The 13,936-nt window shown below is 48.7% G+C and overlaps 1 protein-coding gene across 1 annotated transcript; it reads right to left on the reverse strand.

Moving 5' to 3' along the window:
* Positions 1 to 643: 643 nt before the first annotated feature.
* On the reverse strand, positions 644 to 13,171 carry LOC102061839 (cytochrome P450 3A12). Its single transcript, XM_074552822.1, has 13 exons — positions 12,646 to 13,171; positions 11,716 to 11,809; positions 10,572 to 10,624; positions 9,374 to 9,473; positions 8,863 to 8,976; positions 8,187 to 8,275; positions 7,458 to 7,606; positions 6,845 to 6,972; positions 6,452 to 6,536; positions 5,649 to 5,809; positions 5,265 to 5,491; positions 3,669 to 3,831; positions 644 to 1,721 (listed from the first exon to the last, which is right to left on the reverse strand). Exons 1-13 carry the CDS (start codon positions 13,113 to 13,115, stop codon positions 1,626 to 1,628), a joined length of 1,929 nt encoding a protein of 642 aa, XP_074408923.1. The 5' UTR covers positions 13,116 to 13,171; the 3' UTR covers positions 644 to 1,625.
* Between the last annotated feature and the right edge of the window lie 765 nt (positions 13,172 to 13,936).

Raw genomic sequence — 13,936 nt, forward strand, 5'->3', positions numbered from 1 at the left:
GACTTTGGAAGAGGACAGCAACAGCTGAAAACAAAGATGGATTGTCACCTTTGGACACTGGTGGCAGAAGGGAGCTGCAGTGCTGCAGGTGAGGAGGGCAGAAGGGCAAGCCATGGCTGCTGAGCTGCTGAGAATTTTCTAACCCTCTCACCCAGCTCATTGGTGACTCTCTAGAGACGCAGCCTCACTCCTCCCCTACACTTCCAGTCAAGGGTGTCTTTCACTGGGGAATTTAATTTGCTGCAGAAAGGTTATTATATCCCTTCTGAGGTTTTCTGCTCAATTCCTAAAAATATAGAAAGTAAGTATGAAAAGAATATATAACAACATATGTATAATCTATCTACCTCTATAAAAAGAATATAAAAGAAATATAAAAACTGCTACGTAGTGAATAAAATTCCTTTTGCAATAGGAATCACTTCACACCCTCAATGACTGCTCAGCTGTTCCTTTTGGGCTGTTGTATCTTCAGCTCTGCACCTCCAGGAGCAGCTCCTAGGATTTATGGTACCCACAGGGATTCATCCAGGATAAAAAGAGTTTTCATCACCTGGCCAAAGGTTTATGAGATCCACAGATGGAGTCACTTGTGTATGGAGAATCACAGCAGCAGAGACTGGCATCAGCTGGACACAGAAGAGTAAGTGAACTTTTTATTGCAGTTAGCATTCCTGCAGCAGTTTTTGAAAGAATAAAATTACAAAGTTTGGCAAGATTTTGAATAGGCAAAGGCACCTTTCTTGCAGACAGGATTGCCCAGGACATCTGAAGGCTCTCAGTGCTGCATCTTGCATAATTATTAATTTAGTTAAGTTGGTCTTACAGTAGCCCAATATAAATCAGACTAAAAGGAGTCATGATAACAATATGGATGGTGGCTGTGTTGACAATCCCTCCCATGGCAGGTGGCTGCATGCCCACGATAAAATAAGCAAACAATCAAGAAACATATGTGGGACACTTCTCTTGCACTCTGCAAATCTCTTAGGGGTAACTGCTTCTCTCTGGGCTCCTCCAGTTAACCCATCTGCACTTGGAATCACACAAAAGCCATCTAAAATCATACCAAAATCGAAATAAATCAGCATCAGAAAATCTGCTGCAGGCATTCAGTCCTGCAAGGACGTGACCATTTTAACACTTGTCAGGGTCATAGCACAGAGCTGAGGAAACGCCCTGGACAACTCTGCATTCCCAGGAGAATAAAACCAGGAGACACAGAATCACCCAGCAGGCAGAGGGAACAGGAGCAATGGCAGCATTACTTAACTATGTGCAATTTGCTCTCCCCATCTTGATTTAAATTACACTGCCAGAAGAGACTGACAGTGTCTGGAATCAAATTGCTTAGAAAAGTGCCTCTTCAGAGAGAGAGAAAAAAATGCCCAAATAACTGGAGTGCAAATGGTCTTGCAAAATGCCTATTGTGACTGGGGACAGCAGGACCTGGGGCTCATGTTCATTAGAATAATACTCATGAAATTGTGCTGGGCCAAACCCCCATGAAATGGGGAGGGGCTGCCCCCCTGACACTCCTGCAGTGCACACATTAACCTTGAATCCTCTCAAGAGCTGGAAGAGGCACCATTAAATAAGAGTCTCTTGCTCTCTTCCTGCTTCTTTCACTTCTTCAGGTCAGCCTGGGCTCTGGGGACCATCTTCAGGACAATGGGCTTCTTTGGCTGCATGAAACCTTTTGAGTCCAGCACCAGTGGGATCTTGAGCAGGAGGGAAAAACAACAAAACAGCCACATCAGCTGGGAGAAAGGACAGACAGGACAACAGGAGCCCTACAGCTCACACACATCCCAGCTACCACTTGTTTTCAATGCATTTCCCAGCTCACAGGTGTACTTACAGCAGGACCATCACTATTGCTCATGCAAAGCAGCCACCAGCAGGTGTTTAACAGCCCTCAGCTCTTGGCCAGACTGGTTGGTGAGCTCTGGCTTTCATATGGTACAAAGAGCTCAGTGCACTGATCAACAGGCTGCACATGGAGGGAAGAGCAGCGAGACCCCAGCCAGGGTGCTGATAAATGGGGGCATGCAGTGCCATTTTGTTTAATGCACAAGGGTGGCAGTGCTAAGGGCAGCTAGATCATAATGGAGCTGGAGGAGCAATAAGTTCTCCAGGAAGAGCAAAACTACAACTGCTGCTCAGACCACAAGCATCCTCAACATGAAAGGTTTCCATGGGTAGGCTGGGAATCTCATCATGAAAAACATTTAAAGCTGGTGTTGGAGGAATCATCTTGCAAGGGAGGGAGGGTGTTTTAAGTCTCCTCCACCAATGGATGCTGCTCATATCCCAGCTCCCTCTCTCCCCACCAGGACAAGGGTGACACAGCCCCAGCCCAACAGGCCACATTCACCCCCATATCCCAGTAAGCTTTGTTTCAGGAAGTTTAAGCAATATGGCTTGGAGCCCAGTGTGCCATCAGTGGAGCAGTGACAGGAGGCTGCAGCTTCCATACACATGCTCCAAAGGGATGTTCCAGCATGAAATCTTCCCTCCCACTCGGATGTACATGACACCTTCTGTAGAAAAAAAGGCTGAAAGAGCCCCATAAACCTATGGGCACCAATAATACAATACATATTTAACTTGCCTCCTTTTAATTAAAGGCAGTTATAAAAAGAATCAATTTTATGGATTGCAGAGGACTAGAAAAATGTCATTAGACTTGGGGGAGGGTGGATAGGTCACTGCATTGTTAATGGACTATTACAGTCTTTCACCTCCAGGTTACCATTTGAGCTGCAATCTGAATCTGCAGAGATTCCAGCTGAGCACCCGTGCCAAGTAATAATTTAATAAGGACTTTTCTGTTTCTTACAACAAACGTCCTTTGAGTGACTTGTTGCCCCCTCTGCTCTGATTTCCCAAGCTCTCCTCACCAACAGAATGTAATAATGGCCCAGCCTTTTGCAGCAGAGAGTGCAGGGAGCTGGGTCAGGCTGGAAACACCGTGGTGCTGCCTGCCTGAGGCACAGGAGCTGCTGTGCTCTCAGCAGGGCTGGACTGACACATCATTTCCAACAGCTCCTGCATTTATTTCATGTCAAACACTCCCACCCTGCAAGGCCCATCCCACCAGTACTGAATGCAGCATTCACTGGGATCCTGGGCAAAACCAAAGCCTGGTGGGATCCTGCATAGCCCCAAAGAGGGAGAGGGGTCACCAATTCAAACTTAACCCATATTGTGCTTCCTTGAAACTCATTTTGTGATTGCTACCCTTTAGGGACTTCCCTGGGTCATAACAGATGAATTTTGGTGTCTTGGCATGTCCCACAGAGAATAGCCATGTTTGTGTTGCAAAACACAGCTTTGGCACGGGCTATGGGATATTCTCTTCCTACTCTCTGGAGCAGGGTCTTCCTAAGCTGGGTCAAACAGACCAACAGTGCACTGTGGGGGAGAGAGCACCCCACAATTTAGGTGCACCCAAAGACAGGCACAGGACTTCAGGGATTTCAGCCTAAAACATGCCACAAACATTAAATATGCTTCTGTACAGGCTTTTTTAAAAAAGCATAAGTAACTTGTGGTGAACCCCTTACAATTAACTGAGAAGATTTAAATAGATATTCTCATGTAACAGTAGGACCATCTCAGAGGGAGTAAGGGGCAGATAATGAGACATCACCCCACATCCTCACCGGTGTGTCTTTGCAGGGTCTGAATGAGAAGCTCTGCAACAGGACAACCACAGCCACTTTCACAACAAGATGAGCAAACCTCATCCCTATGCAGTTCCTGGGGCCAGCCCCAAATGGCAGAAAGGTGTAGGGGTCAATGCTCTCTTTGTTTTCTTTACTGAACCTGATTATAACAAAAAAAAGAGAACAAGTTAGCAAGAGCCACTCTGTTGCAGGATGTGTTAGCTTCCAAATCTGAAGTAATGAGGGGTCTGGGAAGGGAAAAGCTTTTTGTGTTTCTGTGCATATTAGAAGCTAAGTCCCTTATTTCTGTCTCAATAGATATGTTATGCCTCTGCTTTCATCCCAGTGCTCAGACTTGGTTGTGCAAATCCAGGTGCACTGGGTGTCCTGGGAATACCTGAAATACGCTAATGGATTTCATAACTGCTCTTTTCTCAGAACTCCCTCTCAGCTCCAAAACTGAACCCAGATTTCAAACCCTAAACCACACAGGTCTACAGCTCCACAGCTTCCCTGCAGATCAAAGGACTGAGCAAACACAAAGATGGAGTTCTCCCCCTGCGTGACTAAAGGCAGGGCTGCTTTTGAGACATGCCAGTCCAATTCCTTCCCTCATCATGAAAAACAGGGAAGAACAATCAGCTTCACAGAGAAATTTGCCACTGAGCATTTTCAGTAATACTTCTTCGTGATCAGTTGGTTTTCATGTCAGAAAGCTTTTCATTCCCAGTGCATGAGGTACAAACCTCAGCTATGCTAAGTCAGAAGTGAAGTATCTCAGTACTGAGACACCAGCACATCCCTCTGATGAACTCCCAGCAAGGCAAGTGAGCCCTGAAGAGCTCCTGTCCAGCCACCCTTGCCAAGTTTGACAACTGGAATAAGAATGTGGCTGCTGGAGCAACTGGTGTAGCCTGGCCCATTGCCAGAACACTTGGGTGTTCCCTTCTGAATCCAACACAAGGTGACCACAGGCTTCACAGGTGCTTCTGCCTGATACCACTGCCATGTTTTGTCTCAAAGGTCACCACATCCCCACACCAGGATTAGTTTCCAAGGGTATTTCAGCTCTTGGTGCAAGGGCAGAGGTCTGGTCCTGCTCTCTCTGGACCAAGCATCAATGTCTTGGTGGCCACCTGAAGATTACCAGGTTCATGGTATCCCAGGTCTGCCTTGGGCTATTGCATCATTTTGCAGGGTCTGACAGAGCTCCTAAGCAAAGATTGCTTCAGAACTTGAGTTAAAAATTAAGTTTTATTTTCTACCCATCTTTGCCCTTCCACTGCTGATTTGCAGGGCATTGTGCCAGTCACCCAATGGCTCTTGCTTTAATATCTGGCCATAAACCCCTCAGTGTTACAGCTGCTGGGAGCTGCTCTCACTGTTGCTCCCTTCAATGCAGTTAATTAAATTCCATGCACAGTTTATGGATGTAGATCATAAAACTCCCCTCACGGTAATGCTGGGACTAGATGTCAGACAATGATAAATGCCTAATTTAAATGTTATAATCATGCATTGCCCACTTTTGCTGCCATTCCCACTCCCAGGGCTGAGGTTGAACATGCAGCTATTCCCCCCTGTGGCCCTCACCTCTCAGGCCTGAACTCGTCTGGCTCTGGCCAGTACTGCGGGTCCCGGTGCAGCACGAAGGCTGGGATCATGACCACCATTCCCTCTGGAATAGTCACTCCATTGAGCTCCACTGTCTGCTTGCAGACCCTCTGGATGCGGCCCCCGGCGGGGTAGAGCCGGATGGATTCGTTCACCACCATGTCCAGGTACTCCATCTGGGTGATGGCCGTGTATGTGGGAGCGGCCTGCGAGAGGAACGGGAGCACTGAGAACACAGCACAGCAACTACACCCCTAAACCCCCAGGGCTTCCAGGGAAGGGGAATCTCAGTGCCAGCACCTCTGCCACTCTATTTCCAGCCTGGGTTTGCAAGGCAGGTGGGAACAAGCCCACCCTCTTTACCTTGTTGGGTAGGTGTGCATCGACCTCGTCCTGGAGGCGCTGCTGCACGTCAGGGTGGATGGCCAGGTTGTAGGCTATGTAGCTGAGGGTGGAGCTGGTGGTCTCATAACCAGCAAAGACAAAGATAAGAGCCTGGGCCAGAATCTCCTCATCACTTAATGCTGAAAAAAGGCACAGAAGCACATACAAGAAGCTGAAAATTACAGTAATTAGCCCTTGGGAATTCAGGATCCCAGTCATCTAGGTAATGCTACTCCTAGCTACATAATGGTTGGTAAAGGAAGCATCCAGCTTACCCTCTGGTACCACAAAGGGGTCAGGATGCAGTGCAGTGTGTCCTACTAATACCCTCTCCTGGCACTTCAAAAGTTTAAAAGCATCCTGCCTCTAGTTGACAGACCAGGAATATGTCTTGGCTGAGCCTTTATCTTCTTACATCTTACCTAGGATAGGGACCAGAGGTGAGCTCAGAGGTGAGCAAGGAACACACACCATATGTGCTTTGTGTGCTTTTTGATATACAGCCAACATTGCTGGCCTTCAGTGACAACAAAGTAAGAAATGAGGGTAAGGAGATATTCACTCTTTTTGTTCTTTGTTGCACAAACACACCTCAGAAGTTATCCCAGCAAATGACATACAATAAAAATATGGCTGACCTGTGATAAACATCGTTATGGCCCCACTACTAAGACCCTGAGTCTTTCATGGGATTAATGACTAAAATCCTCTCCCTGCTTCATTTTTAAGTGGATAAGGAACTACTGCTCTCTGCTGAGAGGAGGACACATCTCAAGACATACTTTTGTCCAAGCTGGTCTCAGCAGACTTGGAGCCATCGTGTGAGTTCTGTGATTCAATCATGAGCTGCAGGAAATCCACCCGGTCCTGGGGAGAAACAGAGGCAGAGAAGATGTGGGTGGGGAGGAGGCAAACCTTGCCCAGCACAAGTCCTTGCTGAGACACCTGCTCCACTCACAGCTCATGGCTTCAGTACATGATGAGGTCTGGACTACAGACCCTCCAGGAACGCAAATACTTTCTTCACTTGGATCCCCAGGTAGGGTGTGGTTCTGGCCTTTCTTGGGTTTGTGAGCTTGGAGAGCAGGTGCTCCACAGCTTCTGAAGGTGTCACCAGATTCCTCCTGCACTCAGGACTTTTCCTGAAGAGAAGCAGGCACCTTGGCTGGACTCACCGTGCTGCTGCCCTTCTCCCGTTCCTTCTTCATTTTTGTGAAGACATTCTTGAAGAAGTCCATGACATCTGAGGGTAACAGAGTCACCTTCATCTTTTCCAGCACAGGGGTAACAAAGGGGAACAACACTAAAAGGAAAGAAGAGACCAACACACTTGAGCTCAAAGGGGCCCTGAGAAAATCCAAACTGGCCCAAAGCATAGAAAAGAAGCAGCACATCTGGACCTTGACCCTTTTTGTTGTCTCCATCTCTTTTTACCTAACCATGGTTGGGATGCAACAGCACTTGAGAACCTCCTCCATATATTACTTTATGACCACAATACCACACTAAAGTGCAGCTCTCTGATAGAGCAGCTCTCTCTCCACCATCTCTGCAAACAGGGTCTCTCCTCATAGGAGGATGCTGCCAAGATCCACATGGGCTGTTAAAATCCTGGCTGTGGTTTCCCTGGGGAAATATTTCTGCAGATCTGAGGCTGTAAATCTAATCCTGCAGAGTGTTGAGCATCTCCCATATGGCAAAAAGGACTCAAAGCTACAAAGGAAGCTTGCAGAAAATGCAGCACCTTTGACATTGATTCAGGGCTATATAAGATGAGGTTTGTCATACCTAAAAGTAAGAACAGAGGACTTATGAAACTGAATTGGAGAAATTTCTTAATGTTGGTGACAAAGGGGTCATTGGGGTTGTTCATGGAGTCAACATTGACACTGAAAGAAGTGCTGGTCACCACATCCATGCTGTAAGCTCCAAAAATGCTGAACAGAGAAGAAGAGAGAGTGAATGAGATGAACCCAACCACAGCATTAAATAAGAGCCCATCTAGGAACAATCCTTGTGAGAAGGAATCTCTCTTAATTCACAGTCCTAACACAGATCTGTCCTGACCTGGCAGTAACCATCATTTTATTTTCGAAGTTTTCCCATTGCATTACTTCCCTGAACTTTTCTAAGCTTCAAAAACCTAAGCTGTAGTTGGAAAGCACTGCAGTCTCAGGTAACAACAACTATATTCTGATTTTCATCTGTAAAAGAGATTGCAAAAATGACATCCAAAAATACTGTATCTTGTGCAGCTTCTAGAAAAACTCTGGGAAATGCTTCTTGTCTCAAAATGCATCCCCAGTAAAATGAAATGGGGAAAGGGCACAGCTCTCCCATTTGAGCAGAGCACAGCAAGCCCAGTGCTGAGGAACATGCCATGCCCATGACTGCTGTGGAGTTTGCTTCCAGAGCTGACAAGGGATCCATGCTGCAGTGTGGAAAAAGCTCTTCAGAGCAGTCCCTTCCCCACACTGAATACAAACCCTTTCCTGTCAGCCCCACACAGTTACTCACTCCTTTGCAGCCACAAACTCGTCATTAGCCACTTTCTTCTCAATGTTTTTCACTAATTTTTCACCATAGTGATTAATGATATGGAACATCTGAAATGCAAACCAAAGCAGAAAGCATGTTGACTCTTTCTCTGCCACCAAACAAGGCTGGGCCACACTGCCATCTGCCACTTGCCACATCTGGCTTGGGGAGGAAGGGCAAGCAAGGGGAGGGTCTCATTTCCAGGCCTCAGTCACTGCTTTTTCTCATTTTAACAACCTGTCCAGAGAGCTCATCTGACTAGGACTGAGCAAGGCTCTCCTTCAAAAATCCACACACAGCTCCCACTCCAGCTTAGCATCCACTCCAGCTGGGATGAACATGGCTCCTGGGTGCATGAAAAATGGACATGCCTGGTGTGAGGGATGTTTAGCAGGATGAACATACAGGCCATAGGACCAACAGCCTCAGCTTGCAATGCCCTGTGTGCTGTTTCATCCCCCATCCCCTTCTCCTGACTCCCTTCCCAGGATGGCAGCCAGACACTGCATGGCTGAATGGTACCAACAATGCAGGTGCTCATGGATGTGGTCCTGGCAAACAGGGTGACTTCCCCATTTGAGGGGAAGGGCTGCACTCAGAAACAGCTCAGTTCTCCTCCAGCTGTGGATGCAAAGTACCAGTGCCTGTGCTTTACCTCCTTCAGCTTCCCACTGGTGAAGGTTGGAGACAGCACTGTACGAATCCTTTTCCACTGCTCATCTTCAGCCACATTGAGGGCTGACTCCAGGATCCCGTTCAGACGAAAGTTCTGCACAGGGGAACAGGAGACAGGTGAAGGTTTACAGCCCCCTTCCATGTGACAGAAATGCAAAGAAAAATCTTCCATGGAGCATTGATTCGGCCCCTGAAGTCATGTCAGCTCCACCTCAACCAGCAAATAGCAGAAAAGGAAACAAAAGTCTAAGAATCATAAATGACATCAGCCCCTAGGGCACATCCAGGCTGATGGCCCAATGTCCCAGCCAGAGCGGCCTCTGCACCTCCCTAGCAGAGTTTTGATGTTGGTACCATCAATAAACTGAGGCACATCAGAGAGCAAGCACTTGCTGAAGGGCTCAGAGGAGAACAGAAACCAAGAAGAAACCCCTTCTGTCTTGCTGCATGTGCTCTGTACTGAACAGCAAAGCACAGGACTGGGTACCTACCCGGCGATTAGTAAAAATGCTGTAGCACTCTTTCACCAGGATGTTTTTGATGAGGACAGGGTCCAAAACAGCCAGCACAGGCTGCCTGCCATCATAAAACCTAAGCCAATAGAAACCCACAATCAGTCCATCCTTCATAGTCAGCTGGAGCAAAAGCAGCCTGCTCTGTCCATGGCCAGAGCCACAGCACAAAGGGTTTGGGCCCTCTGACAAAACAGCTGGAAGGATGAGGCTGGAATTGGTTTGTGATGTAGTGAAAGAGGAGAAAAGGAACAACAGTGACAAACATGGGCAGCATGAGCATTTCTAGCAATTGTTTGTGGTACTGAAGAGTTGTCAAAGCTGTGTGGGCTTAGATAAAAGGCAGCTTTTTGCCACAATGCTGATCCCCTGCACTTGGGCTGTCTGAGCTGTTTCCACTACTGATGGCTGGAGACAAGAAACACACACCAAACAATCTACCTGTGGAGGAAAGAGATTTCCTGCCTGGTCTACAAGGCACTGAGAGGTGAAAACCTCATCTGTCTCTTCCATTTTCCAATCAACAGAGACAGAAAAACTTAAAAGTCGTGGTGTGGGCTAAAGGGCAGGGAGCCCTGGGCCACAGCTGAGGGAAGCTGCCATCTTCAAGAAGCTTGCGAACATTTAATCTTTCGAAAAAATGCACCAGGTTTCATGAAGCCTCCCAGGATTTTTTTGCAGAGCAATTTTGTTTTGGTTTGAGAGGTTCTCAGTGGAAGCATGATAAGAGGCCTCTGCATAAAACAAGCACTGTGCAGAGAGCAGGGAGGCAGGTTGAAAGGTAGCTTGTGCCCCAGCTCTGGGAGAAGCAGGGAGCAAGATGAAAAACACTGTGGCAGCCTGCAGCTTGCTTTCTGCTCCAGACACAGAAGAGCAGCTTCAAAGGCAGGAGGCTCAGTTTGACACCAAGCACTGGAGGTGATTTTCAAAGCTTATGCAAGAAAATGACCCCATAAACTGGCCATCACCATCCCAGCCCCACACCACACTGAAATCCCAGTAGGAGGAAGGCTTGGAGAGATGGGAGGAGACTTTCCCAGTGCTAAACCTTGATTATCCCACACTGTCACTGCTGGAATTACAGTACTGAGGAATAGAACATCAGTGTAACTTTTTCCATTCTACTCTGGGGCTGTGGAGCACCCCAAACTGGTAGTTTTGTTCTGTAGAAACTCACCCCCAGATTTTTCCGTACTTTTCAAAGCATTTCTGATCAAAATTGTGGACTCCCTGGAAAAGAAGAAAGGAGAAATGAACAGTTTGCCAGTGAAAAGTGATCAAAGCAGGCCACAGCTGTTAGCACAGTGCATCCCACAGCCCATTGGAAGTGGCAGAGGTTGAGGCTGGGAGGTGCATGGTCCTCTTAAGCATCGCATAGATGCTTGGGGGACATTTGCAATAGAGAAAAAAGAGAGCAGAGATTGAAAAAATAAAAAGGCACTTTGAACTTCTACCAGCCAACCTGATCTAAAAATGTAATGAAGACAAGGTATGACAGGGTACAAAGTTTTAGTCAGCAGAGTTAGGAGGCAGAACTGGATCCCAGAGTGTCCTTTCACCTTCTGCTCAACAAGTTAGAGCTGCTGCTCTTGTCCTCATACGATCTTCCTCTGCAGTTTCTGAACACAGATTTTTGTTTTGTTTCCATTCAGGTTTTAGCTGATGCTACATGTAACAATGAAAGTTAAGAGACACATAAGGCTCACTAAACCATTAGTAAGAAGCAACATGAATGATGTGAACCCAGCAAATACAAGTAAAACATCTCTTTTATTGAAGCCAATACACTTATTCTGCATTTGCAATCAGTTACCTGTGGTCAGTTACTGCCTTGCTATTTGATGAGGTTTGGTAGCTTGATAATGTTTGAGTTCTATTTAAAAATGTATTTGTCTGGCTTAGTCTCAGGCTGGCCCAAAAATAAGTGATTGCATGAAGCATTTCTGGGGCTAATTCAGCCTCTTCATGTAGGTGATAAAAAGGGCAAAGAAACATGCAGTTCCCAGAAAACAGCAGTCTTAGAAATCTCTCCAATCCTTTTTTTTGTTTTCAACAGAACTTCAGTTGCTCAAGACCAGGTAGAAACACAGGGAGAAACAAAAAATTTAAATTACAAAGTAGTTTTAAAATACAGCACACCTCATTCAGGTCAGCCTGAACTTTTATGTTCTCCATGTGTCCAAAGAGCTTCCTACCAAAAAGCATAATTTTCATCTGACTGAATCAAGGACAAAGGAAAGAGATGCCCAAAGAATGGGGAAAACAGCACCAGCCACAAGAAGGATCTAAGACACTAGAGAGCAGCAGCTGCTGGTACTCACATGCTGGTACTCCAGGAAAGTTCCTACAAATGGCAGAGGCCGTGGGCCAGGAATGCCCAGCTTCTTGAAGGTCCGGTAGGGCCATATCCCATAGCTGCCAACAAAGAGCATGTGAGAAGCACTTAAGCAATGAAAAGAGAAGATACTTCTTCCTAAGCATAGGGGACTGCTGAAATAACTGCTTTCTGTCACTCAGGGAAAGCTGAAATTGAGGACAGCAGCAGGCCTGCTGAGGACACTCTGCAATAAATGCAGGATCACTTGGCGTTCGTTTTGATGGAAGGGCTGAAAGGACCTGCAGCCCAGCCTAAGCAAACCAGTGTACCTGGGCACCTCCGGGCCTCATTTAGGCGCCCAGCTCAGACAACTGCGGCTCAGGTGACTCAGGAGAGATCTCGGAGAGACTGAGTTCTGAAGCTGAGGCCTGCCCTTGTGTTTGTCTTTGCAAAGACCTCCTGCGATGCTCAGGTGGCTGCAGTACAGCGGCACGGCAGGGACATAAATTACCACAGCAAAATTAAGTTTTTGCCTGTATAGCTCATTACAGCTCCCCTGAGCCATATAAGCCGAAGTTTTGCCAACAGAACTACTTAATCGGGAGGGCTCTGCTAGCAGCAGCTCCGGCATCGCCCTGCGCTGCTCCCAGCTGGCACAGCCCAAGGACGCCACAGGCGCTGCTGTCTTTAAACAACCGGAAGTTCCTTCCTGAGGAAAGCTTTAAAAAGTCAAGGATTTCCTTTAATTTCCCTCCCCACCGAGCCCAGCTCGCTCCTTCCCGCTGGCAGCGGGGCCCTGCAGCCGCCCTGAGCAGCCCTCGCTGTGCCCTGAGGGCAGCGCGGGGGTCCCGGGTGGTTTCAGCACTAATTCACTCGAACCGCACTGGCACCGGGCACTTCTGCCCAGTCCTCCAGGGGACCGGCCTCTACTTACAGGGCCACGAGGCACAGGAGGGCGACGAGGAGCAGCCAGGTGACGGGGGAGAGGCTTGGCAGGAGCTGCATGGTGCCCGCTGTCCGCCCGCTTCTGCCGCCGCCGCGCCCCGGCCCTGGCCTGTGCCCGCCATCACGTGAGGGAGGCGGCGCCTCCCTGCCCGTTCGGTGCCTCAGGGCCGGGCCCCGGGCGCGTCCCCTGGCAGCGGAGTTCTCCGGACCGAGGCGTCGGTCCCCGCTCCCCTGCGACTGGAAATTGCTGAAAGGGCGCTTTGCACAAGCGGCAGCGCCCCGAGCTCCTCGCGCTGCCTCTGAAGGGATAAGGAGCTGCTCCTGTGTCCCGTCTGTCCCAGTTCCGGGGGTGTCTGTGCAGACGCGCCTTCCCTTGTGCCTCCTCTCCCACCTCCGTGTGCCTTGCCCTGTATCTCCTGTTTCGGGTCCAAGAGGGAACGGGCAGGAGGAGACAGACATGCATCAAACACCTGCCCAGGATGGAACGCAGATCCTCTGAAGGATCAATCCTGTGGCAGCATAACTTTTAGTCTCACCTGTGCCGGTGGGGCTGCTGCCTGAGCCGGTGACCTGCCAGCCGCAGGGAGCCACCCGGGCAGGGCCGTGTGGGCAGGAGGTGCCGCGGGCCGGGCAGTCCCACAGTCCGTGCCCGCATCTCCAGCACTGCCCAGCCTCATCGCCTGGGGATGGATTCCCACATTCCCTCTGCCCCGGGCGTTCTCTCTGCACTCAGGTTGCACAAGATGATGACATTTGGCTTTGGGCAGTTCGGTTTCCCCCTCAGGCACAGACACTGGGCTGGCTGCTTTCTGTCAGAGAAATGGGAAGTGCATTACCTGTATGGGGGACACAGTGGAGCCTCAGGCCGGTTTAGTTCCAGCGAATGCAAACACCCTGGGCTTGGTGGGTGGGGATGGGTCAGGACGTGGTGTCCTTGGTTCCTGTCACACTGGGAAGGGCCACAGATCTCTTCCTCTGCCCAGTCCAGCACCGTCCCCTTCTCTGTGTTCTCTGAAGATGCCAGTAGACACACAAGGATCCTACATCACACTCACCTGCATCGGACATTACCCCCTGCCTTTGGCACACTCAGCCTTAAGGAAACCCAAGTGCTTCTGCAATTACCTGCCAGTCACATCTCACGTGGCTCTGCCTGCAGGCCAGCAGTGGATTTTGCTTCTGCCCAAACATTTCTTTTGCCTCATAAAACACATGCAGTGTGTGCTGAGCTGCCAGCAGGTTCAGTTGTGACCTCCACACCTAGGTGGAAGAGCTGAGCA

The sequence above is a fragment of the Zonotrichia albicollis genome, chromosome 16 (assembly GCF_047830755.1).
Source record: "Zonotrichia albicollis isolate bZonAlb1 chromosome 16, bZonAlb1.hap1, whole genome shotgun sequence".
Lineage (NCBI taxonomy): Eukaryota > Metazoa > Chordata > Aves > Passeriformes > Passerellidae > Zonotrichia > Zonotrichia albicollis.